The sequence below is a fragment of the Pseudonaja textilis genome, chromosome 1 (genome assembly GCF_049901715.1).
Source record: "Pseudonaja textilis isolate UNSWEBS1 chromosome 1, rPseTex1.2, whole genome shotgun sequence".
Lineage (NCBI taxonomy): Eukaryota > Metazoa > Chordata > Lepidosauria > Squamata > Elapidae > Pseudonaja > Pseudonaja textilis.
In genome coordinates, this window is record NC_141990.1 from 117697594 (window position 1) to 117725347 (window position 27754).

General features: G+C 38.0%; 1 protein-coding gene across 1 annotated transcript in view; it reads left to right on the forward strand.

Moving 5' to 3' along the window:
* The window catches only part of LMBRD1 (LMBR1 domain containing 1), a 60535-nt gene that overhangs the window by 15501 nt on the left and 17280 nt on the right, over positions 1 to 27754 (forward strand). The window contains exons 5-10 of the mRNA XM_026695168.2: positions 1764 to 1831; positions 11304 to 11392; positions 12494 to 12567; positions 22914 to 23039; positions 23600 to 23752; positions 26306 to 26370. Of these exons, the coding sequence (XP_026550953.1) occupies positions 1764 to 1831; positions 11304 to 11392; positions 12494 to 12567; positions 22914 to 23039; positions 23600 to 23752; positions 26306 to 26370 (575 nt within the window). The remainder of the gene's footprint in view (positions 1 to 1763; positions 1832 to 11303; positions 11393 to 12493; positions 12568 to 22913; positions 23040 to 23599; positions 23753 to 26305; positions 26371 to 27754) is intronic.

Here is a 27754-nt window from a genome sequence, read left to right on the forward strand (position 1 = left end):
AACTTGACAACAGTAGCCAATAAAGGGAACCATAATTTCCCTGCTGATATAGTGGAATGAAACATTATTTTAAATAAAAAAATGTGCAGAGACTGAACCAGAGAATGGGGCTTAACAGACCTTGAAATAAAATAGTTTTTCTATGTAGACAAAAATATTGAGGCACATATTGTGAAAACTTACATTTTTCCAATAGAAAGGTCAGGGCATTCCACAGGGGACAGATCCTTCCCACATATTCAAGTGATCGGGCTATAAAAATTCTAACATTCTTCCTATGCAAAGAGATAAATACTTTTCTAGTTTTATGTTCAGCTAGTCTTGGAGCAGGATGCCAACACTTGTCTAGCTTTTCAAAGGCCAGGAGTTCATCCATCTGTCTATCCATCCAATCAATCATTTATTAAATGTGTATGACATCCATTTCACCATCAGGTGTCTGCTGGCTTACAAGAAGATAGAAAACATAATATAAAACATTAAAATGATAAGTATTAACATTAAAATGAACAAGGATAGCTAAGGAAGGAACCAATATACATTACAATGTGTAAAACTAGATTCATCTCTTTATTCACTAACCACCTCAAGTATGAAATGCCACCATCAGAACCCAGGCTAGTTTGCAGAGGCAGGTTTTGAGGCCCTTCTGGGCAGATCTCACTGCAAGGGACACACTGTTCCAGAGTGTGGGAGCAAGGGCAGAAAAGATTCCTTGATCAACAGTGTCCACAGCATATCCCTTCTGCTACTGCAGTGTGGTGAGCCAATCCCATTGGGAGAGATGGTTCCTCAGGTAACCCAGATCTAGCAACATAATTCTTCTTTCTACTCTCTTTAGTTTCCTTGTAGACCTCTCTGACAGATGGGGCCAAATAGGGTGACCGGTCCCCAATAGCACGATAACATACACCCTCATCTTCCTGCCATGTTATAGATATTGGTTGCTGAGCCCTCACCTTGTCTGAATCCAGACCACAGAAAGCCATCTGATTTTCCTATGAGAAGAATCACATCACAGAAACAGCTGTGGTATATGTCCTTAAAAAACATTATCATTTCCTTGTAGGAAAATGATACATTAGGCTTACCATGAAAGGTTTTTATGTAGACATGGTGCACTTACCATGCTTTTTCTTCAACAATCTACCTAAGCTTTAACAATAAAAGGGAAAATATATGGGGGACCATATCAATATTGGCTACCTTTTATATATAATTTGTTCTTCTGTTCTCTTCTTACCTTTCTCAAAGATTTGTTCTTTGATCCTTCTTCCTTGATCATCTTTCTGTGAAAGCAGCTATCTCTTCCTATAGGAAAAAATGTCAGAACTTTTCCAACAATGATGCCAGAACTTAGTGAACAAAAATATCCACTATAGAATTTCCTCTGGAAAAAGTAACTTCATAATATGTCTGTGTTCTATTTAATGGAAAGTATTCAGAAATTTGTTTGACTAATGAATTGCCATCTATCAATATATTATAGATGTCTGTGGTTTTACAAAATATTTTAGATCCCTGATTCAGATTTAAAAGAGGCTTTAATTTTAATGTGAAAATGACAGATTACATAGGAATAAAATTGGGGGCATTTGGTACAGTTAATAAAACAGGGTTAATGAATATTGGATATTTTTCTGTTGAATAGGGTATGGAATATTAGAATCATTGTATAAAATTGACTTTATTATATATTCAGGGAAATCCTTTAAAATCATAATTAGCAGCTGTTTCTTCATATTGGTTTCTTATTTTTACAGCAGGTTAAAGTTGCAGTCAAGTATACACTAGGATTCCTTCTGGTTTGTACAGTTCTTCTAATGATTGGGTAAGCATTATACATATGTATACATAAATATGCATTTAACTGCCCTTTTAGTTTCCAAATTAGTTCTTATAAACATCAGCAAGTACAGTAGAACTTCTGGTCATGACCATAATTTGTTCCATAACTTTGGTGAATTCTTCATTTTCTATTGCTTTCTTCAGGAATTTCTGGGTCAGGGGTCATGTTTGATCCTCACCCGAGTATGTGTTCATCACTAGATTCAAAACTTTTGTGAATTTTTTGGTCGGAACTCGATTTGGACATTGTCAGAAGCGTTCGTGACCAGAGGTTCTACTGTATACATTGTTTAATCCTATTGACAATGTCTTACATAATTACGAATGGGTCATACTTTTGTTAAATGGTTCTTGTTTGAGACTACAAAGGAACCGCAAACACAGTGAAAATTGATATGTTCTCAGTCCTGGTGTTTTTGATGGTTGATGGATTCTTACGTCTCATTTTGAAGATGGAAATAAATACTGTAAAAAGTTGGAAATAAATACAATTTCAAGGAAAGTTTGTTATGATGGCGAGGTACAGTTGAGCTTTTACACTGTTCTCCGATTGAAGAGAAAAGTACTATGTCCTTGAAATAGAACTGAAGGAAAATCTTGGAATTCTTCAAGAACTTTTCCTGCTTCACAGTTTTTTTCATCAGTTTTTGAAATATACCACACGAATATGGCTGACACTGTTCTTATCCACTGTTGTCTTGGGTGTTCATTCCGTTTTCACTGAACTGTTGTATTAGACTTATGCCTGCCCTTAAGAGTTGAGAGTTTTCAAAGTAGAGTAATGTATGGCTTGATATAAAGCAAATTAATTAGAATTGGGTATTCATGCTAACGCTTTGTTTTTTGAGGGAACATAAAGTGACCATTAGATTTTGATTTTTGCCCTGGCCAACTATTTAGGAATTACATGTAGGTAACATTTTGATTAGAATGTTAAACGGGACAGTTTATCTCCTGTTCAGCCTAAAATATACATATAATTTTTGTTGATTCTAAAATAATAAATCATGTATGAGACTTGAAAGATTATTGTATGAAGCTGCAATCTTTTGCCCAGATTAATTAAATACAGTGCATGCTCCACACAAATGTCACTGTCTCCAATCTCTTCACTAATATGTATCTTGAATTTGATGAATATTTATTGCTACCTTGATCTCTACAGTCACTCATTATTTGTCTTTTTAGCTGAGAAAGTTGATATTTAAATAATAAAAATTCAAAGGTAATACATTTTTTCTTGATAAATGTAATGTTTTTTTATATTTAAGTTCTATGAGAATCCAATAATTTTTATTAAAATAGTATACTACAATAGTTTCATGAAAAGGATGAGAGATCAACATTTCTCTGTGCTGTTAAAAAGTTAGCTTTTAGAAACTAAAGATTTGAAATTGATCTATTATTTTTTGAGATTTAGAAAGGTTAGATATATGTGCTGTGAAACCATTAGAATATTGACAATGATTATAAAAGTGTCTGCATATTCTTATTAAGATTATTGTCAAGCGCTCAGGAAATAAGGAAATTCAGGCAGTTTAAACGAGTATAAAGATGCAAGCTTAAGCTGTGTATAAGAATCTGGGCAACTGACTGTTAAGGGAAATGTGTGGAGATAAGAGAGACAGACATTCAAGGTGGGCTGGACTAGATCTTTTGTGGGCACGAAAGGGACTCATGGCTTATGACATCTTTGACCCCTCTCTCGGGCTCAGCCTGATCATCTCCTACAATTACACATTGAACGAAATTTCTTCTAAATCAAACTTTTATTTAAATTCCCTCAAAATGGAATGTTGTAGAAATCTATTTCTGTTTTCCATTTGTAACCTTTCTTTCTCAACATTACCTCTGCCTCCTTTCCCCTAAATCGGGGTCACCAGCCTTTTGGATCTCAGGGACCACCAAACTCATAATTTTAAATCTCATGGACCCGAGACCCTGGGAAAATTCCAAAAAAGTCTGCAGGAAAATTCCCCACCCCTTTTTCCTACCAACTGATCATTCTTTATTTGGGATTGCAGGATACTGTTTCCAGCTCCATTTTCAGGGACGGGGGGGGAAGAGACTTGGTTTCATGCAGGGGAAGCAGCAGAAACAGCAGAAGTGTTTCTGTCTCTCCCCCAAACTCTGCCAGTCTTTGTGAGACTTGTTGCACCTGCACAGTCTCTTGGAGCAGGATACCTTGCACGGTCCCACAGACTCATTTCTGGCGGAATTTGGGAGAGAAAGACTTGCTGCTTTGCGTGCAGCCAAAAGCAGAAGGAGAAAGAAGCGGAAAGAAGCAATCCAGTGGCCAGGCGGGGTGCATGGGACTAGTGGGGCAAGTCCCCCCCCTCCACCCTTTCCTTCCTCCCCTCACTACCTCATGTTGTTCGCAATGCAAGCAATGCAACCCTTGGGCTTACATGGGCAATGTGGGCGGCACAGCTTGGATTCATTGCTTTGGGGAGTGCTTTGGGTGTAACATTTCTCTGCAGACCATCAAAATTTTCTCACGGACCACCAGTGGTCCCCAGCCCACTCGTTGGCAACCACTGCCCTAAATCACTTGAAGTTGCATTTAGCTGCACAATTTCTTTTAAATGACAGTACCAGGAATTGTATTTCTAGATGGAAATTCACTATTTTTATAGGCCTAATTTACTAATTTAAAATAAAATAATCTTAAAAGAAACAAGCATGGATAAATGGTTTATTGTCATTTTCTTAAAGTGTTTGTTACTTGTCAGAATGGTTTACTTCTCCTTAAGCCTATATACACTGCTACTCAATCATTGGTATAGCATTGTCACCATTACTGCATATTTTCAAGAAACCATATATTGTTGTGTTAATACACTGCTCTTTTGCTATAAATCTTTAACTTGAGTCCAATATTATCGAGACTTTATTAAAATGTGATAGAATGAAGCTTTTAGTTTATTATAAGCTGCATGCATGTTGAAGACACTGATAAAATACTTCTTTTCAATGTGGTACAAATGCATACCTATTTCTTTGACATAAAATGCCTGCGTTGTAATGTAGCATATTACTTTTCATTTTCTAATTTTTAAAAGATAGTTGCCTCCAGAAATTTGGAGAAGAAGGTTAAAGCCAATTTCTAGTCAACAATTCCAAGATATACTATAATAAAAGTAGCAATAAAATGTGTGATATTATTTACTAAGATTTATTTTATCTCAATACTATTCCAGGTTTATATTTCATCCTTACTGGAGAAAGTTCATGTGTGTGTATATATATAAACAGTATCAAAATAAAATGAAAATAGAACAAGATAGAATATATTTATTAATTTAAATATTTTAACTAGCCTGGATGACGGAGAATCTCCATAAACACATGCATCCTTATGATTCTTCCCCAATTGATTTATCTTGTGATTATCACTAATTGATTGTGAGAATAATGGAGAACACAATTAAAATATATTTCCTGTTGATCCTTTATCGGCATTTGGGTTACTTAAAAGGTATGGAAAAGTAGCAATAGCACTAAGCAATAGCACTTAGACTTATATACTGCTTTACAGTGCTTTTCAACCTTCTCTAAGCAGTTTACAGAGTCAACCTATTGCCCCCAACGATCTGGATCCTCATTTTACCCATCTAGGAAGGATAGAAGGCTGAGTCAACCTTGAGACTCGAACTGCCAAATTGCTGGCAGCCCCCTGTGAAATTCAGTCTGAAAACAAAGTACATACAAACTGTAAATAAAAATCCACACAAACCACGCTGCAGCAATTAACTGGACAGGGCAGGATAAAGGAATTGCAGGCTTCAAAGGCCAACAAAACACACACAGTTGGGAAGATGCCAGGAACTCAGATAAGCCTCAACCAAACAAGATAATACACGATTTGCTTCCAACAAGTTGCTGTGTGTAAGCTCCCTTTTTAAATACTGTTCCCAGTTGCAGCTAATGAAGGGAGTCAGGGCCCTTTCCTCCCTGTAAGCCATGCAACTGACATTGCGCCCTTCTCCGTTCCCAGCATCCCCCAGTTTTAGCTCAGCCTTCATGGTAAGAAGTTGTACACTCCCTGACTGGAATGGTTTCTGATTCAGCTAGTCAAGATTCAGGTTTGGTCTTGGGTTAATTCGGCTTGCAAATTTTTCCCCCTATTAATCTGGCGATTTCAAGGCTTGTGGCTCTATTAGGTTATCCCCCCGATCAGTTGAGAGCAGCTCTTTGTGATTGGCGGAGCCTGCCACTTCGCAGGCGGTCTGAGATGGCCACTTCAGGCAATTAGCCTATCTAATTCCCCGATCATCTTATCTTTGCGATCTTGGCGGAGCGCTCGCAGCCGCAGCTCACTTCTTACAGGATCATTTGTCTGACATTTTGGAGAGTTAGCAGCAGCGGCTTGTTAAACTGCTCAGGCATTTAACATTGGAGATTCTGCCTTCCTGCCTTTTTAAACAGCTGGCTTCAAGTTCGTGCCTAAATATTACAGGCACCATTCCCCGCTGGTTTCCCTTCTAGGGAACTGGAGCAAGTACTTTCCCATTCTACTTTCCTGGATTATTTCTCTCTTAGCCTGCTGGCGTTGGATAAGCAGGCTAGTCCTTAAACAGGAATTTTTTTTCCCCCTCTCGCAATTGCTTTTGGATCGTTACATTGGAGCGAAGTCTCAAGTGCCATTTCAAACAGCGGGACGTTTTTGACAGGAAAGGATCCATCCAGGACCTGTGTAGCTGTTTTCCCTTGTTGGAGACCAGGGATCCAGAATATTTCTTGCTTGGAGCGCTTATGGCGGTTTCCCTTGATGGGGACCCTTAGATACTGTTTCCCATATATACGGGCTTACATATAGATATAAGCATATGTATATATATATATATGTGTGTGTGTGTTTGTATATAGAAATATATATATATAGACTTACACTCCTGGAGAAGCGCTCTACTTTCAACTACAGGGGTAGGCACCACCCCTAAGTACAAATAATAATAATAGTAGTAGTAGTAGTAGTAGTAGTAGTAGTAGTAGTAGTAGTAATAATAATAATAATAATAATAATAATAATAATAATAATAATAATAATAATAATAATATAAAGTTACAGGCACGAGTTTCAGTCCTCCACAATGGAAGGTGACAACGTCTTCTGCTCCAAGACAAATAAGTCACGAGATAAGTCAGTGGGCCCCAAAAAGGCCTCTAAGGTGGCGGATAAGGATGCCCATAGACGGCACCAAGCCTTGGAAAGGCAGTGGCAGAAATGGGCCAGGGAGGCGGACAAGATGGCTATGACACAACAATCAGATCAGGGCCCAAGTGCATTGTTGGGGTTCTTGGACTTATCCACCCAGCCCAGACAGGCTATTTCTGGACAGCCTCCCATAGGCATATCTCCTCCAATGAGCACTGCCTGGCAAATCCCAGAGGCAACCTTCACCCGTATGGCCGCTGGTTTAAGACAGGAGGAGGGATTATCTGAGAGTATTCCCATCGAAATGAGGCAATGGATGGAGATGGCCATACAAAAGGGCATTGCGGCTGGAGTTCAGCAATCCATCCGGACCAGACACTTTTTGGCTACTTCGGAAGCAGGATCCCTGTCTGCTCGATCCTTTGTGCATATGGGACATCATCAAACTCAGTTATTCCCCAATATCCCTGACATACCAGTCCAGGGACTTCGGGAGGAGATGGAATTAGATGACCAGGATGTTCCCATTGAGGTGGGGTCGATCCATCAGATGGACTTGTGGTTGTCAGAGGCTGACCCATTAGAACGAGGAATGTCGGATGATGAAGGCCTCATTCCGGACCAACCTACCTTTTCTGGCCTTTTTTGTCCGCACCTCTTTAAATCTTTACTGTTCAAAGCAAAGAACACCGCTAAACTAGGTACATCAAGCCCTCATCCATTGTCAACAAGGTCTCAGGACAAATCCGAGGATCTAATATTCTCAAAACCGGCTAATGAGGCAGAAACTATTCCTGTCCCTCGTATGTTTGCTGAATTAGTACAAAATCAATGGGCATCAGCAGCATCCTACCCAGCCCCAACAGGGTACGATAAATGATATTATAATTTGGCACCAGAGTTTTCAATTTTTCTCAAAACGCCGGAGGTGGATGAGCCCATTGTGGCACTGGCCTCTTCTTCAACCTTTCCCAACGAGGCCAAGGAAGCCCTGAGACCGGAGGAAAAGAGAGCAGAGTTGGCACTCCGTAGGGTGCATGTTTCTGACGCCTGGGCCATTAGGGCAGCTACAGCTACGTCCTTTTTTACACGGTCCTCCCTATGATGGCTCTTCCACTTGAGGGATATATTGCCAGCATCAAATGTCAGAGCCCACCAGGACATTGCTAAGATGATTGCAGCGGCAGAATTATCCGCCGACGCCACATTTAATGCAGTCAAATTCTCGTCTAGAGCCACAGCATCTCACGTATCAGCACGGAGACTGCTATGGCTCAGACATTGGCAGGCGAATACCAAGCATAAATGCAAGCTGGCATCAGCCCCAATATCGGGGGATAAATTATTTGGCAGTGTCTTGGAGCCCCTGCTTATTGAGAATAGAAACAAGAAAAAAGTGCTTCCCCCTGTTTTTCGGAGGTCTGAAAACAGAACGCCCCAGTCGTTTCGAAGGGGTTCCTTTCAGCCCTACTATCAAGGCCCATACGTTCCCAGATCGCAAAGAACATCAGGCTACAGACCCAGTTTTAGACAGGATAGGTTGGAATCTTCTGACAGGTCAGCGGGGAGGCCAAAACAGAAGAAACCCTAGAGATACCGGAGGCCGATTTTTTAGTCGCCCCAAGTGAGTCCTTGACAGCAGCTTCCATTGGAGGGCAGCTAAAATTGTTTGCTGATCAATGGGACAGATCCACCTCTGATGCGTGGGTCAGGGACTCTGTTAGGTTTGGTTTGGCACTAGAGATTCAGTCCTCCCCTCTGAACTTTTTCATTAGGAGCCCTAGGTCCCCATTAAGGACCCCATTAAGGGAGTGTTGATGCAGGAGGCTATCAATCATCTTCTGCATATTCGGGCTATTAGAGAGGTCCCATCTGAACAGCGGGTCAAGGCTGTTGCTCTCTATTGTTTGTGGTCCCAAAGAGTTCGGGGGGCTGGAGGGGAATTCTGGACCTCAAACGTCTGAACAAATCATTAGTTTATCGAAAATTCAAAATGACTACTCTCCAGTCCATTCTGCTCAGCATCAGAGAGAACGATGTCCTGACCTCTATAGATCTGACAGAGCCTATCTACATATACCAGTTAGACCTGCTCACTACAAATATCTTAGTTTTTGCTATTGTGATCGGCACTACAAATATATCGCCCTACCATTCACTCTGGCTTCGGCCCCTAGGACTTTTACCAAGGTGCTAGCGGCTTTGGTTGCCTCCCTCAGGATCAAATCTATTCGTTTACAATGTTATCTAGATGATATTTTAATTTTGTCATCTTTCAGACATCAAGCGAATTTGGATACCAAGATTACTCTGGAGACCCTTCAAGGTCACGGCTTTTCCATAAATTGGGATAAAAGCCATTTGATCCCTTCAACTAGGTTAGTTCATTTAGGGGCAGTGATAGATAGTGTGGAGGGCAAGGTTTTTCTCTCTTAGGACAGGTTGAATAGTATCCAGTCTTTGGCCAGAGAGATCAGAGCCTTAAAGAGGGTTTCCCTGGCAGTTCTGTCTCAACTGTTAGGGAAACTGATTTCTTGTATTTCCATTGTGCCTTGGGCTCGATTCCATTCTAGAGATCTGCAATGGTTCCTGCTACCTTTCCAGCGATCCGGAAGAGCCACTTCCAACGTCCGGATAAAGGTACCGCACAATGTTCTCCGATCGTTCCGCTGGTGGTCGGAAAATATGCTAAACAAGGGGTGTCCTTTCAAGGAACCTTGCAGGGCAACGATCACAACTGATGCCAGCCTGGTAGGATGGGGAGCTCACTTCCAATCCCACACTGCACAGGGAAGTTGGACTATTTCCGAACAATCACAAAGCATCAACCTGTTGGAGCTGCGAGCAGTTCATCTGGCGTTACGCAGTTTTCTACCCCTTTTCCAATCACACCACATTCTGGTCTTGACAGACAATATCACAACCAAGGCCCACGTAAACAGACAGGGTCATAACCACTCCAAACTTCTGATGCTGGAGATGGCCAGGTTGTTCAAGTGAGCCGAGGCCAATCTGTTGTTGCTCAAGGCAGAGCACATAGCTGGGGCCTTAAACACACAAGCGGACTGGCTCAGCAGGGCCTCGATAGATCAAGCAGAGTGGCGTCTCTACCCCTCTCTCTTCCAGGAAGCAGTGCGGAGGTTTGGGCAACCGGTGATCGATTTGCCTCTCCCCTCAACGCCCAATTGTCCCGGTATATTTCAAGGTACCCAACTTGGGGCAGAGGCCGTCAATGCTCTGCGATGTCAGTGGCCTCCCGGACTTCTATATGCATTTCCTCCACTCCCTGTAATACCCAAGTTGATCCAGAAGTTATTGGAGGAATGAGCTGAATTGATATTGGTCGCCCCTTACTGGCTCAGGCGAACGTGGTTCGCGGACTTACAGGACCTGTCGAGAGAACAACCTTGGAAAATTCCACCGTCGAGGGTTTCCCTCTCGCAAGGGCCGGTACTTCACCCGGACCCACAATGGCTCAGCCTAGCCATATGGAGGTTGAGCGGAACCGTTTAAGGACCCAACAGATTTCAGAGGATGCCATTGCCACTATACAAGCATCCAGACAGTCCTCAACAAATCGTATATACGAGGCCACGTGGTCCGCTTTCTGTCGCTGGTGCCGGGGGCCTAAGATCGACCCAAATGCAGTACACATTAGTAAATTTTGAATGAAGACATGCTTAAAATTATTTTAGAAGCAAAATAGTTGCGAGTTCATTTCTCTTTTGCATACTTTTGAATTTAGCATATGTTCATGTCAGGCATGCTGTACCAAAATACAGTGCTTACACATTCTGTATTTGGCTGCTTGTCTCAGCATATGTCGGTGCCTGGTTGATCTTACCCAGGTTCATAAGCTAAGAAGGGTCAGGCTTGATCGACATTTAAAAGGGAAGAGTCCAGACATGGAGCTCTATAAGCTAAACTAAAGAGTTGAAAAAATTCCAGAAGGTGGCAGTGGTAAGCCATTTCAGTGTTATTGCTAAGAAAACCACACAAGCCGGTCCATCAAATCTGTAGGAGTTAAGCTTCACTTGGAACAATTAATTTGCCTGCTTTCTTTTCTTGCTTTCTTTACTTTCTTTGAATTTCTGATTTATCACAAAAATCACATGACTCATCCCAAGCTACTGCATTTTTAAAGCATAATATATAAAATCAGAAAATAAATTTCACTTATATGAGGTAAAGAAGTTAGCTACTTTTTTTTTAGTTAAGTGCAGTTGCTTTAGCATGCCAGTATTATTAGAACAATCATACAGTTTGATTTTATATGTTTCATTTATTCCTGTTACAGAGCTTTTGTTCCACTGGATATTCCTAATAAGAAAAATTCAACAGAATGGGAGAAAATAAAACTTTTGTTTGAAGAACTTGGAAGTAGCCGTAAGATTTTTTTTCCCTTGTAAATCAGTTGAATAATTTTGTATTTTCTTACTCTAAATTCCATTGGATTGAGGCAACTTGCATTTGTGTGTGAATTAATGAACTGCTAATCATGAGGGAATAATCTGGGTAGTATAGAACTATTATATTAAGTGTAGTTTCAGTATTGAAGACCTAGATACCATTTACCTTTCACTATATGCAGAAAAATTGTGTTTATGGTAGTTGGTTCTGAGGAACTTTTGAGGAACTAATATAAATAATAACTGGAGAGCTCTAAAGTTTGATTAAGGAGCTAAATTAAGGATGTCAGTATTTTGGCCCAATGTTATTTCACTGCTGACCGTGTAACATTCTAACACAGACAGCTGTTGATCTGTGGTAAAATACCTCATGGAGTGTTGGTTCTGCTCTGCTAGAATTACAAACAAGAAGCTGAACAGTTAGTGGGGTGTTTGGAGATATAGTGCAATAATCATGGAGCTGGACTAAATACCCTCAGATTATATGCTTTATTTAACGTACTCTATTTTTTGTCTTTGAGATTTTAGCCCTTCCAGGCAGCATACTCCCAGTGAAGAAACAATGGATATATTTGAGTGATAAAACTTAGAAATTTTATTGGAAAAAGTACAAACACTCCAAAATTAACAGATGTATTGAATGTGGGCCAATGCGTACAGGAGCTTAAGCCAAAAGCATTATTAGTGACATCGTTATTTCTTTAGTAAACAGAGTAATTGAGGATGAGTGACCTACCCAATTTTATAGCATTCTAACTCAGCACTAACTAGCCACAGATCAAGAATAATGAGTACTGTAATCTGGCAAGGTCTGGATGGTCACCAGTTCCTCACTGCTTGAAGTAAGGATTTAAATCAATGCAAACATCAATTTTAGCACAATTTGAGAAGGGGGGGAGTGGTTGGTAAATGAGTGGATAGTAAATGAGATTTGATATTCTGTTCTGCTTTTAACAATTATTTACATACTTTATTGTTAAAGGATACTTTATTGTTCCCCGTGATACTGGATTGCACTCATTTCATTTTCTTTGACTGTATACATTTTAGTGGAACAATTGTATTTTTTTCCTTGCAGATGGTTTAGCTGCCCTCTCCTTCTCCATAAGTTCTTTGACCCTTATAGGAATGGTAGCAGCTATTACCTATACGGTGAGCAACTTCTTTTTGGTCTTACCTCCATTGAAGGCTGGCTTCATTTTTCAACATTTTGAACTCTGCCCTTTGTTAATTCAAGATCAAATTCAGTATTGTTGAAATTAAGGCTTAACAAGTGATTTAAGCTGCAAATCTATTGTTTCCTAAACTTATTTTGCAAGTTCTCAGTTTTAGATTAACGAAGTCAGGTTTAATTGGCTGATATAATTTATTCTTTAAAAGAGAAGATCTGGAATAAGAATGATGCATTATTAGCCTTTTGGATGTTATTGAACTATTGTTCCCCTAACATTTATGCTTTCTGGTGTATACTTTAGGAATCAAAGATAACACTGAAGAGCAGTGGATTCCATACTGATTCATTTTTATTTCACCTTTATTATTTTTATAAGTAATTCAAGGCAATGAACATACCTAATGCTCCACCCTTCTTCTGTTTTCCTAACAATAACAACCTTGTGAGGTGTGTTGGGCTGAGGGAGAGTGACACTGGTCCAAAGTCATCCAGCTAGCTTTCATGCCTAAAGCGGGACTAGAACTCATGGTTACACAGTTTAACCACTAGACCAAACTGTCTCATGGCTCCAATATTTCTTTAACAAAGCTTAATATTTTCCCTTTTAAAACTACTGAGGACTTAAAACAATGACAGCTTTTACTATATAAGCAGAAGCTGTGCAACAGAATTTTCTTTCCTACTATCAGGGACCAAATTCGTTTAGAAAGTCCTTATACCATCATCAGGAATTGTGCAAAGGACAATATAAATTAGGAACAAGGAATCCACATGATTGATGCATTGTTGAACAAATTTTAATGTGAAAGTAATTTGCAATGTTTAAATATCAAACAGTTGCTTTTAAAGATTTAGATAGTAAGGTAGTCCTTGATTACGAAAGTTCACCTAATAACTGTTCAAATTAATCACAGCTTCTAAAAAATTCAATTATGACCTGAATTTGTTGCAATTCTCAGGGTCACATGATTGCAATTTGACACTTGGCAACTGGCTCACATTTACAACCAATTGTGTCCCTCAGTCACATGATCACAATTTGTGATGGGTTTTGCTGGTTTCCAGCAAAAAAATGCCCTTGGTTAAGGTGGATTTACTGTTATGACCAATGCAAAAATAGTCATAAAATCAGATCTGATTATGTAATAACTTATGATAGAATTTGGTCCCAGATGTGGTTGTAAGTTTAGGACTACCCGCATGGATTTTTCTAAAAGTATTTCATAAATCTAGTTAATAGTTTTGAAATGATTATATACTACTATTGGATGTTCTCAAAATTTAGTATCCAGAGAGAGAAGGATATTAAAATGAATAGTGTAATTGTGATGTATTATCCTGACTCCATAGTACAGTCAGCAAATATTTGATGCCATTTCTAAGTCACTATGTTAAAGAGGAGGATATGGAGTTGGATTGCTGCTTATGTATATCTTAGCATTCTTATAACTGATCTCAGCATGTTGGCTAAAATATTTTCCTAGTTAAACGCTTTTGCCTTAAGTCCTCATTTAGTGATCACAATCGGGATTAACAACTTGGTTATTGAGTGAAGTGATTGCTAAGGGAAACCCCAGCTGTGCTTATGAGCTTAATTCAATTGTCCTTTGCTTTATAGGCCTGTAATAAATGCAAGGAAAAGTTACCTTTTCATCACAGTTGTAAATGCCTACAGCTGCTAAACAAGACAGTCGCTGAAGGAAGATTTTCTGTAATAGGAAATAAAAAAGATCCTGCCCCTGAGCCATTCCTATTGTGAGGTGTCCCACACTGTAAATGGGTAACATAGTTTTATTTCCCCGTGTACTTGGAGTCCTAGTTATTTTCTTTTGGAATTTATTTGACATGTTGCTGTTTTTAGAATCAGGAAATATATGTAATCTGCAGGAGAAGAATGGAATGAAAAGATTTATATATTTATTTAGTTAGCTAGCTAAGAATAGCAGAAAAGATTATTCAATCCTGAGAAGATGAAAGCATAAGAAGTAAATTTCAAAGTAACCCATCTTGATTTTGTTTGGTACAAGATAAAGCAGACAGAACCTCTGAGAGGCTTTCGAGATTCTATCTTGCTATAATAAACAGCAGTCTGAGAATCCCTGCTGTTCCTGTTTCTTGATCTTGCTTGCCTCAAAGAATTGACAGCATACATATACAAATTAACAGCATGGATATTGTTAAAAGATCAACCATATAAAGGTATAGACTGTGCTTACTTGATGACTGGTCTCTTAACTACTGTTTGAAGTTACGATGGACTAAAAAAAAAGCTATTTGTGATCCATCTTCAAAGTTACATCTGCTGCACCTGTTCACATCTGTTATGTGATTGCATTTTAGGTGCTTGGCAACTGGTTCGCATTTTGACCAGTTGCAGTGTCCCGCAGTCACATGACCATGGTTTGTGACCTTTTTGTCCTTTTCTGGTAGGAAAAAGCAAAAAGCACACTGGATATGCTTGATTTGTTCATTGAGCATCTGATCCATTTTATGGATTAAGTCTGGTAACATAGCAATCTATTCAACAGCCTCAATGACTTAACGTCCAAAATTCCTGGCTCGGTTGTGGTCCTAAGTCAAGGAATATTTGTAGAACAAGAACAATCATATAAGAAAAGCAAAAAAGGGAGAAGCTTGTAATCACTATGCCCAAAGGCCTCCAAAATAAAATAATTTGAGGGCTTTCCCAAATTAGGTGACAGCTAATTGCATCTGCAGGAGTATTCCATAAGATCACCTAATTCAAACTTTCACTTCCCATTGGAAAGGATGATTTTCATAGCTTCTAAAGTCTGATGGGCAGTAATGCTGAATACAGTAAAAACAGAGTCTTCTTGTTGTTATTATTTATACAATACCCACCTCCCAGCAACTTTGAGCAGTTTACAGATTATTTAAACATATTTTTCTATTATTCTTCAGGAAAGTTGCTATCATTCTGTTTCGAGACTTGAAAATTACTAAGATTTTAGTTTTATGGGATATTTGTCAAGCCCGGTGTAGCCATTTGTGTAACCATATGTGTAGCCATTTTACTTAGGCTTAATATATATTCTTTTTCTTACTTTCTCTTTGGCAGTTATGGGGGAAGGGTTTCGGGCTTGCCACATTCCTGGGGTGGGGGGGGAGGAGTGGAGATAGTGTTTTTAGGCTAGGTGATCACTCTTCCCATGGGAATGCAAGCTGTCCGTGCCTAGGCACTGGAGGTAGAGATTTATGATATCAGGCAATGTTGAATTACTTCTATTGGAGAATATGACTTTTGGAGAACTGTTTCTAACTTCTACTATGTGGGGTAATTCCAGGTTCTGTCAGATCCGGAAATGTAGAGTTGTAATTGCAGGAATGTTCCAATCTCAGATGGCAAACCTCAGATAAAGAATGTTTCCAAGCAAATACAACTCAGCTAAACAAAGTCACTAATCTAAAGCAGGATTAGAGAGAGGAAGTAAACATATGCTAGACTTTAACTAGAGATAATTAATTGTATGGATTACTGTGCTAAACAGTAACGAAAGTTAAGCAGTAACAAAAGTTAACCAATGATGGAGGATAATTAAAAATGTGTATAAATGTGACTTCCGATTTGAAGGGCTTCGGCGGCAGGAAGGAATCTGTGCGCGGTTTCTGCCTGGGCTCGCCGCTGGAGCGCCCCAAGCCAGCTGGCTTCGGGGCTAAGCCACCCCGTAGAGGTGGTGAAGAGGGGGGAGATCGCCAGCAGGGTCGAGGGGAGCCGCATCTCTCCTTCTCAGCTGGCCAAACTCTCTTTCCCGAAGGCGGCAGGAGCGGTGGTCAGAAATGGCCACCTCAAAGAAGCACTCAACCGGAAAAGAAAGTGCAGGAGGAAGATAAAAAGTGAAAGTTTTGGCTGACCAGGTTAAAAAATAACAACTAAGGTACCCTGCAATTTAAATTTTATAAAAGATAACATCGCTCCCAAAGAAGAGTTGGAAGCAGTGAAAGAAAGTGAAAAGGCAAAGTTTTTTTTTTCTTCTCTCTCCTTCCTTACATTGACAATTGAGAGATCTGAATAAGAAATCGGAAAAATCCGCTTTGGCATCAATAGGCAATTAAGCTGAAAATATAATTAAATGCCAAAGGGACAATAAAGATTTCCGGACACTAAAAAAAATTTTTTCTATAAGCATGAAGGGAGAGGAAAAGAATAAGGGTAGGATCTGGAGGGAGGAGACTGCCTGGACTTCAAAAGAATCTAAAGTAAAATCTCAATAATACTTCTAAAAGATACATTTTAACTGGAACTTTGCAACTAAATAGTAACCCAAGGAAGAGAAAGTGAAAAAAGAAGAAAGTGTAAAAAGAAAAAGCTTGTGTGTATTTGGATTGCTTGGTGACTTTTGGATTTTTGGTTATTATATTTGAATGACTAAAACCAATTGGGTGGTTGTTTAAATTTTTTTACAATGGCATCACTTCTGGATGAATTGAAAATGGAACTTAAAAAATATAAAGAAGAGGCACAAGAAGGGAAGGGCTCTTTTGGCTTCGTTTTTCAATTCTTAGAAATGGAGATCTGTAACTGCAAGAAACAACAAGAAAAGACTGCACAACAAGAAGATTGGGACAAAGAAGAAGCCATCTTTAATGAACAAGTAACTCTATGTGGGGAAGAAAGGGGAAAGGGGGGAAAGAGAACGGAGAATTTAAGACTTAAAAAAACAGCCAAAAAAGGGAAAAATAATTTGAAAAGTGGATATAATGTTGGAAAGCAACAGAAAAGGGGAATACAGAAGAGGGAAATGGAGGTGGAGAGACAGGGGGGTAAAAAAGGGGAGAGAGAAGAAGAGAGGGAAGAAGGAAAGGAAGAGAAGTTACAAAGGTTTGGAGCAAGATGTAAAGAAACAGGACTTATTTAGAGATAATGGGTGAAAATCTAACTGAAAAAGGGATTCTGTGAAGGTACATAAGATTGTATTGTTATATTTGTAATAGAAATAATGTTAGAAAATTGGAAGCAACATATGATTAAAAAGAGGGATAAAATAGTGTAATTTAGTGAAACGTCTGTGAATAAAATAAGTGAAATAAAATAAATGAGAAAAATGAATTAGGAATGAACGGGAACATTGTAATTAGTCAATGCTTTATAAAATATAAGTGAAGAGAGGAGGAATTAACTATGGAAAGTTTATAATTGTTCCCATAGAAGTATGATATTTATTTGAAAAGTAATGTGCAACATGTTAAGATTTAAATGAATATTAATATTAATCATAGAATTGAATTGGAATGGATTGTTGTTTTAATTATATTGTACATTTATAATTTTTTCTTTTTTCAAAATACAGTGTGTAGTTTTAGAATGTACCAAACAGAATCCGAATGAAAGTTATGTATTATATTAAGTGTTATAATTTTAAGGGAAAGATATAAAGGCGTCATACTCCAATCAGTGATTACAGGAGAAATTTTGTTTAATGAGAAAAGATAGTAGACAGTTGAAACAGGACAGACAAAGAATATAAGTACAATGATTTGAATTGAGATGAAATAAATAAAGTAAAATTAAGAAAGTTAAAAGAGGGGAGAAGCTATATAAAAATGTAGAATAGTAATAAGAGATGGAATGGAATATAAAAATGAACATGAACTTGAATTTGTGTCTGCTTTCAAAAAAGATGTTTTATGTTTTTATGTTTTGTTTGTTTATGTTTGTTTTTAAAAACCAATAAAATTTACAAAAAAATAATGTGTATAAATGCAAGACTAGACTCCAATAAAGATCATCATGATTCAGTTGTTCATGATCAAACAACTCGACTGTCTCGTCATTACAAGTGGCGCATGAACAGGGACCCCCTTTGTCCGGCAAGTATTTGGTACACCTTCAACCCTTTGTGGTTTCTTCAACCTTTTGGTTTCTGTAAGTAAGGGGTCTTCGCTTTCTGAGTAACAAAGGAAGCATGTAGATGAATTAGGCTATTTGTTGAAGAAAAATAATACCGAGGTACCACAAAGAAATCTCTTAAGGCTGGTCCAGGAGATTGCAGCTCAGTGCCTATGGTACCCAGAAAAGGGGTCTTTAAAATTAACTGATTGGGAACGTATAGGGAAAACATTGCATACTGAACTTCGAGCAAAAATAGAAGTTTTGCATGTGGCATTTATGTAGGCATGCAATTGAAAAATTTGGTCACAATGAACTTTCTCTTTTAACACCTCCACCTTCACGTTATACTAATGCTGTCATTTGTCCCCCTTCTTCACCTGAATATACATCTTCAATTCCTTCAGCTCCTGCAGATACAGGGCAAAAGCCTCCTGACTCTCTTGTTCAGTCTTCTTTTCAGAAAATGGTAGAGACTTGTAAAAGAGATGCCTCTGTCTCAGGAACAGAACTTGCAGAATTACTGTCTGTTTGTCCAGTACAATATCGTCCTGGTCAGGGGCCACAGCTTGGACTGCAAGTAGCAGAATGGGAGGGTCTGCCTTATCAGATCTTTAAAAAGGCAGTTACAGACTATGGGATTAGTGGTAGTTTTATAAGAGGACTTGTAGAAGGAATAAAAAATGGTTATACAATGATCCCTGAAGATTGGAAGCAAATATTTTGCATGATTTTAACATCCATGCAATATGTGGTTTGGGAGAGTGAATATATGAGACATGCTCAAGCTGCTGCTTTAGGAGGGGGAGGAGGATATACAGTTGAGCAGCTATTTGGTTCTGGACCATTTGGGACAATTCCTACTCAAGTTGTTCTTCCTCCAGCTACGTTAACTATTGTCTCTGAATGTGCCTTTCGTGCTTTTCTTAAGGTACCCCAAGCTGGAGAACCTAGAGCAAATTTTACAAACATTCGACAGAATGCCAATGAGCCTTATGCTGACTTTGGTGAGCGTCTGTCCAAAGCAATTAGACAGCAGTTTGATCATCAGGAAGCTGCTGGTGAACTTCTTGGGCCAATTAGCTATTGAAAATGTTAATGCAGATTGTAAAAGAGCTTTACAGCTGTTAAAGGCTACTGCTCATTACACTCTGGCAGATATGCTGCGAGTCTGCCAGGATATTGGATCACAAACTTATAAAATGCATATGTTAGCAGCTGCTATTCAGAAAGGACAGCGACCAATTAGTAACTGTTTTAAGTGTAAGAAGCCTGTCCACTTTCAGAAGGACTGTCGTTCTACACCTTCTATGCCTCAGAATCGTCCTTCTAAGAAGTGCCCTATTTGCAAAAAGGGATTTCATTCAACCGCCAATCAATGTCGGTTTCGGTCAGGAAATTTGCCAATGGGTGTGGCACCCACCCAGAATCCAAAGCGTGCCTTTCCCATCACTCTGACTCTTCCAGCAGTCTCTCTCACTCCTCTCCAGCCACAGTCGGTAGCGCTGGGATCGATTTAATCACTCAAGAGGAAATTGAGTTTAAATTTCCCATGGAAGTTAAAATAGTTCCATCTCAATTTAAAGGTCCTTTTCCTTTGGGATTAGTTGGTTTAATTTTGCCTCCTCCTTCTGCACACAAAAAGGGCTGTTTTGTTGTGCCTGGGGTAATAAATTCAGATTACACTGGTATCCTCATGATTCAGATTTGGGTTCCAAATCTTCCTCAAGTTCTTCCTTGTAATTCTTCTGTTGCTCAATTGCTGCTTCTTCCATATGAAATTCCTTCTCCTGGTATAGGTAATCGTGGGAATGCAGGATTTGGATCAACTTCTTTATCTGAGGTTTGCCATCCGAGATTGGAACATTCCTGCAATTACAACTCTACACGGAAATACCATGGACTTTGCCAATTTGATGCTTTCCTCAATAAAAAGAAATTGTCTTGGAAGATGGACTTTGTGCTTTTCTTTTTAAAATGGATTTTATCACTTGGAAACCTGACACTTGGAAATCTTTATTGATAATATAATTTTATCCATTTAGAAGCTTAATCTTCTTTCTATTCCTCCTCCTCCTCCTCCAAACTGGGATCCGATGAGGCCATGACTGAGCTACAGAATGGACTCTGAGCTGGGGTCTAGAAAACAGTATGGTGGGAATAGAATATCTTCCAGGGAAACATGCTGACTGTATATTCCAGAGATGCTGTTAAATTTGCTCATTCTTATTTCAAATAAATAAATTTTCTGCGAAGCATTGAGTAAATAGTTACAGCAGCGGCTCTCAATCTTTTCTTCATCACAGACCCCCTTGAAACATGTTTTGTGGCCACGGATCATGGCCAAGGACTCCTAAGACTTAAGATTTAAATCATAACATTTCTTCAAGCCTTCGCGGACCCCCTGTGATAATATCATGGCCCCACATGGGTCTGCAGACCCACAGATTGAGAACCACTGGTTATAGTATTGTCTGTTCCAAACCATTTATAAATTGGATTGTGCTTATTTTGAGGTTTTTTTTCTGTTAATATACATTCAAAGTTTGTTTATTTGTTCTAGGTTTGGAGTTTCTTTTTAGTAACTGCTGCAGGCTTCCTTTCTCCAGTTCTGTTTTTCACTAAGGTGTATGTGTTTTAGATGTCCTTTCTTCTTTGTCTCTGGTGTTTTCCTACATTTAATTGTTAGACTTTCTGGGCATAAACAACTTTCATTTGTCACTTAATCTTAGTCACTTCTGCAGTTTCTGTTCTTATCTCTAATCACTTCCTATGTTTTATTTTAGAAAAGTTGCCTCATCTCTTATGTCTCTTGTTATTATATTTTATTGGTGCATAGACTGGATTTGCAGAATTGCTGATAGTTCTCTTTCTTCAGTGTTTGTTAATTTCATTAAAGGGTTATCGTCTCTTGGTACTTTTGCCTCCAAAAGCTTTCACTGTGTTAATATGATATTGCATCTTCTGTGTGATAGTGCTTTGGCTATGGAACAAACTCTCTAAAGCGGATTGTCTGATGCTCTGATTACAGAGCTTAACTGCCAAATCAAAATTACATTATTTTCTGAGGCTCTTTGTGAATATTGCTGTTATGTGTTGTGATTGCCGTTTTTAATCTTCTCTTTTTATTTTGAGGAGCAATATTTTTGTACTACAAGAGATACTTTCAATAATAAATATGTGTGTGTAAGAGAGGGAGGGAGAGGGAGATCTAAGATACCTTAGAAGATACTCTTTACTTACAAGAATCATTACTGCTAGACGTTACCGTAGATCAGCACTCCAGTCAGGTGGGCTTCAAAAATTTTAGCAATGGGTTCTCTGCCCGGTTGCTGGGTGGGTGTGGCCATGGTGGGTGTAGCCTAGTCAGCCTCCTGCACCACGGCAGGGGGGTTGCCCCCTCTGGGCTTCAGAAGCCTTCCTTGAGCTTCTGGGAGGGTGAAAATGGCTTCCCTGGGCTCCCAAGGCTGTCTGGAAGCCAGAAACTGGCCCATTTTTCACCCTCCCCGAACCTCCATGCAAACCCTTCACTTACTTGCATCCAAAACAGGCCGTGTGGGGACTCTAGGGAAGGACTGGGTGGGTTGGGTGGGGCCAGCCAGGAGTGGAATTTGGGAGCTCTCCGAACTGCACAGAACCTTAGGGGCTCTCCCGAACCTCTGCGAACCCCCAGCAGCCCACCCCTGACTCCAATCATTACCAGGATGAAGACTATAGGAACTGATGGAATACCCATTGAAATATGGCAAGCAACAGAAGAAGAATAACTCAAGGTTCTAACTAAACTATGCCAGCAAATCTGTCTGAAGAATGACATTGTAGCCAACCAATTGGAATAAGTCAATCTATTGACTAGTATCAAAGGAAATGTAATAAAGTGTTCAAACTATTGTATAGTATCTTTAATTTCATATACTAGCAAAACTATGTTTAGGATTATCCAGCACAGTTTAGAGCCCTATATGGAAAAGGAATGTCAGGTATTCAAGCTGTGTTTAGAAAAGGCTAAGGAACATGAGACATTATTCCCAATACATGCTGGATAATTGTCTTCTGTTTAAACCCCCTGCTGAAAGCAGGAGACTTTATACCATTTCAGATAAATGATTGCCCAATCTTTTCTTGAAAACCCCCAGTAATGGAATACCCACAATTCTGGGAAGCAAGGTGATCCTTTGATTAAATGCTCTCATTGTCAGCAATTCCTCTTTAGTTCCAGGTTGGATCTTCATTTTTTTTAAATATCCAAATTTTTGCCAGTATTGGGTGAATTCTGTATCCTGTACTTTATTCTTCTTCCTGGTAAGGAGAGATGGGTTCAGAAACTGTCTATGTTTTGTGAGTATTTGGTACAAAATGGTCATAAAAGAATATGACTGAACATTTTAATACTAAAACTAAAATTGATTTTGCACCAATTACAGCAATCATTTGGAAATGCTGGTTCAGTTAATGCTCTGTTTCATTTTTCTCCAGGCTTATGGTATGTCTGCTTTGCCTCTCAACCTTATAAAAGGCACAAGAAATGCTAGTTATGAACGCTTGGAAAACACTGAAGATATTGAAGATGTTGAGCAAAATATTCAAAGAATTACATCAAAGGTTTGGTGCTACTTTTAAACATTAAACAGGACTTTAGTTCCATGCTTTTTCTAAGATTATTTAACTTTCATTCATTATTAGTTTAAAATTTGGACACCTGAAAAATGCAATGTATGTTAAAGTAGGATTTTATTTCTTTATACAGTATGCATTCATACAGGATTTCATTTGCATTCATTCACATTTTTAGTAGCTCAATAAAGTATATAATTTCCTGACAACTTTAATAACTGTTAAAAGTTACTACTCTAGTATATATGGTTTTTTGTATTATTAATTTATATTCTGCTCTTTCCATGAGTTTTTGTTTGTTTATATGAAGTTTGTATTAGGGTTAGAAACGAAATTCTCAGAGTTTGGCGTAATATTTCATTTACAGTAATTTGAATTGGAAAGCCCTTCCCTTTAGAAACGAGTTCTTAGTTTTTAAAAAGATTTTTTTAAAATACACTGAAATGAAATTGGAATTCATTTTCCACAAGTAATGATTGGAATTAAATAAAAACATTGTAGTACTAATATACAAATGTTGCACTTTTACTTACGATTCTTCTTACTAGTGCAGAGATGGCCGGCCTTTACCACTTCGAGACAGGCAAATGCTGCAACAACTTGAAGACAAACTAAGAAGCCTTCACAAAAGAGGACGGCGTCTGGAATACATTGAGAAAAGTTTCTGGACAAAATTCTGTGGTGCCATGAGACCCCTAAAAGTAAAGACCCTCATTTTGTATTATAAGAAAACTTTATGTTCGTACTAAAAGATATTGATGTCCTACCATTATAACATAAAATGTTCATATTATTAGAGACAGACTCGACTCAGAAGATCAGAATGGCTCTGCTGGTTCCACAATGTGAAAGAAAGCAGCAGCATTGTTTTTGAGGGCTTTTTAAAAAAAACTCTATTGCTTAGACCTTATGCGCAAATATACTTTGAGTTTGATGTGTCAGTAAGCAATATATTTTTCTACTAAAATTAATCAACAAAATGTTTTGAAAGTAAACTGAGTGGAAAAATAAATGTCTATGCCAAGGATATATAATAGTGGTTTGAAAATCCTGCTGGGGAGTTCAGCCCCTTAGGTTTAATCCAAACTACTGTATTTCATAAATGTGAACACTGCCTATTCTGTAAACATAAATGTTTACATAAACAATTGAAAAAGATGTTGGATGCTGGCTGGGCATCTGAGAGAGTGCTGGACTGGAATGCTTTGCCTCACTCTGAATTGCTGCTTAGAAGCAGGGAGGGAGCCTTGTTGCTTCAAGCAATCCATTCATTGAGATGTTTTGCATAGTCCTGATACAATTCTTTAGAAGACAAATTAGAGATAGCCTCTGCTAATTCAAATTTGGACAACTGTGTCAAATTTGCAAAATTGCAAAAAACAAAAACCCCATCCCTCATTTTTGAAAAAATATTCACTTCTTTAGGTGTAAGGAAATAAAATAATGTTTGGTGAATTACTCTAAGCTAAATTAGGATGTTCAGTAATTGTAGTATTTTATAATGGAAAAAGTCATGCGTGCAAAAATTCTTTTGAGCTGGCTAAATCAGTATATATACAATATAAATAGATAACCTTTTGCTATATTTCCATGTCTTTATTGTTAAAATATATTATGGTTCAGAACTGTAGCTAAAATCGAGATGTGGAGAATGGAGGAATTCTAATACAGAATATTAAATGGGAGCACACATCAATTTGATTCTTATTTTGTTTGTTGATTTACTTGGAACTATGGCTCCCATTAAATATGCTGGGAGTAGAGACTCATACAGTTGTGTAGTGCCATGGGGTCACATTCCATTTAGCAAGCACACAGACTAACTTTGAAATTGGAGAGAGATTTATGGTTTAAGTTACTATTACAATTGGATAAATCAAGGTAAAACAGGTAGACAAAAGGAGAAATGTGTGAACAGATTTGAAGGATGAACAAATAAGCAACAAATTCAATTTAGTGTTAGAAAACTATCAGGGTATGAATGTGGAAAAAGGAAAGATACCAATAGAATGTAGAAACAAAAGCTAAGGCACTAGGGATTTTACATTCCCATAAAAAGAATTGCACCCAAATGATGCTGAAAATACACCATTACTTTGTAATAGGCATGTTATATAGCAAAGTTCACTCTAGTATTGGGACTAAATTTCCACCCCAAGGAGGCTTGTTTTGTTATAAAAATAATTTGTTTATAGTGAAAGTTATATGTAGCTTATGAAGATTACTTTGCAATGTGCAGATCAAATGTATATATTTCCAAAGAGTTGAGAACTTGTTTAGCACTCTGCACTTGTCAAGGCCTCTTGCATTTATTCACTATAAAGTTCAGACTCAAAAATTTGAATCAAGTATTTGTAAATAATGGTGTAATGATGTTCTAGTAGCTAATCAGCAGTAATCTTATAGCTGCAACAGCTATGATGTAAACAATACAGTATTTAAATAGGCTTTATATTGTTGTGAACAATGAGAATCATTAAAATCGAGTCTATTTTTAAATTAAAAATATTAAAACACAAGTGGGATCATGTTACAGAACAGTACATTATTCCAAATCATTTAAATTTATATAATTCTCTCTTGCAGCATGTACAGTCACATTAAGACTCCAGCCTTGCAGTGAGCTCTGATCTTGCTGTTTTAATTATTTAAAGACTTCCTTTTAAAAAAATGAAGTCAGTTCGCTAGGCAGCAATTATATCTAAATAATTTTTCATACTTGTGGAAATGGCACCTCATATGAACATGTATTTATGTGTTTTATCTGTTGTCTAAGACTTTATGGACTAGATGGTTTACACATGCTAGAGTAATAAATAAATATACATAAACATGTGCTTTAGTTATTTTATCCACTTTTTAGAAAGATTTAAATGTACATTGTCATTTGAGCTGATCTTCCCCAAAATAATCAACTGTACAAATTAATTTGTCCTATATGTGGACATTTTTTTTTCCAGTAAATGAATTGAGGAATTCAGGTTAACTTATAACTTGATTTCCAACTGCAGTCTTGAATTTCTATAGTTTTGCTTGTTTTGTTTTGTGTGAGCAAATATATGTTGCAGAATTCAGAGTAGCTTCTGATGTTATTAGTAGAGGCTTTCTAAATACTGTAGGTGCTGCATTTTTAATTGTGAGGAAAAATGCCCTGCTAACAAATTTCTCATATTTATGTCATTAACTAAGAGTAGAACAAACTATGAATTGTTGAGAACATGCTAAACTGTTTTTCAAACTTACTTGTGTTTTAGGTTGTATGGGGAATATTTTTTATACTTGTGGCCCTGCTGTTCACTGTTTCTCTCTTCCTGTCGAAGTAAGTATTTAACATGTGCTTTACATTTTAAAATGTATCTGTGAAAATCATTCAGACAGACTCAGGCCAATACTTGATATGAATGTCCTTATCAGGTATTCACCAGAAACCTGTGAGCTGGAAAGTGAACAGAACATGGGCCATATACCCACCGTTCTCTTGTTTAGCACAGAAGACGGAAAATACCTTTGGATGTATGTTTGAATGTAAATCAGCTGTTTGCATAACAAAAGACGAATTGGTGGCAAGGCTGTGTACTATTCAAATTTAAGCCAACCGTTTTTCAGACCTTTCTGTCTGAGCATGTGGATATTACAGAAAATAGAGTGAATGACCAGTGTGCTTAGCACATTTCAAATCCTTATGCATTCAAGTAAACACACGAAGAAAAAGCTTAATGTCCTACCTTGCTGCAAGCTTTTTCTTTTGCTCCAGACGGAAAGTATTTCTTCCAGATAAGATTCTCTCACACTGGTTTAACAAGATTTTGTGAGATGAAAGGGATAGGGATACAGAAATCTCAGCAAGTAACTATTTTCAATTTAGAACCAATTTATCTCCCAATATATTATAATGGAGACTTTCTTAGTTTCTTTTTAATGGCTTTCTGATGAACTGCTGGGGGAGTAGATTTCACAGATAATGGAAAAGTACTCAAGTAGCTATTTAGAAACCATATCCTTATCGCTCTGCGAACTAATATTTACAATTATCTTGTTGCTTTTATAGCAAACACTATATGGCTTAAATACAGGCCTAGATAGAGATAATATAATCATTATTTCTTCATCTGTTTGTTTGTTGTTGTTGAACATTTGTTGTAGCACCTATTTAAATCATGGGAATGACACATTCTCATTCTGGATTAGTCTATGTTGGTGGGGTTTTGCCAGTTTCTGAAACTAAATGCTGCAGACCATAAATGGCTTAAAGAACTCTGGGTTGACCCACCTCCTACTTCACTTAGAGACATTTCAAACTACTTGAAGATTTATTCTGGATATAGCTGAACAACCCTGAAAAGCTGTAGCCTAAAAGAGATTATGAATCGACTGGAGAGAGTTTGGAATACTGTGAAATTCTCTGGAACATTCCATGTTCAAATCTGTATGCTTTGCATAAGAGCCATTTCAGTACAAAACAAGGTGGGTGACGTTGGGGCCAGTCACTCACTCTTATCCTTAGGGAGAAGGCAAGGGCAAAATAATATTGCCAGAAAAACTGCCTGGACTTCTCCAGACAGTTGTCAGGAGTCAACATTGACTTGAAAGCATACTTACAAATAAGTTTGTACATCCCTATTTCATATATATTAAGATGAAAAAATGGGATGAAACTTGAGCAACCTAAAATAAAGAACTAACAAACCAAGTCTGTATATGTC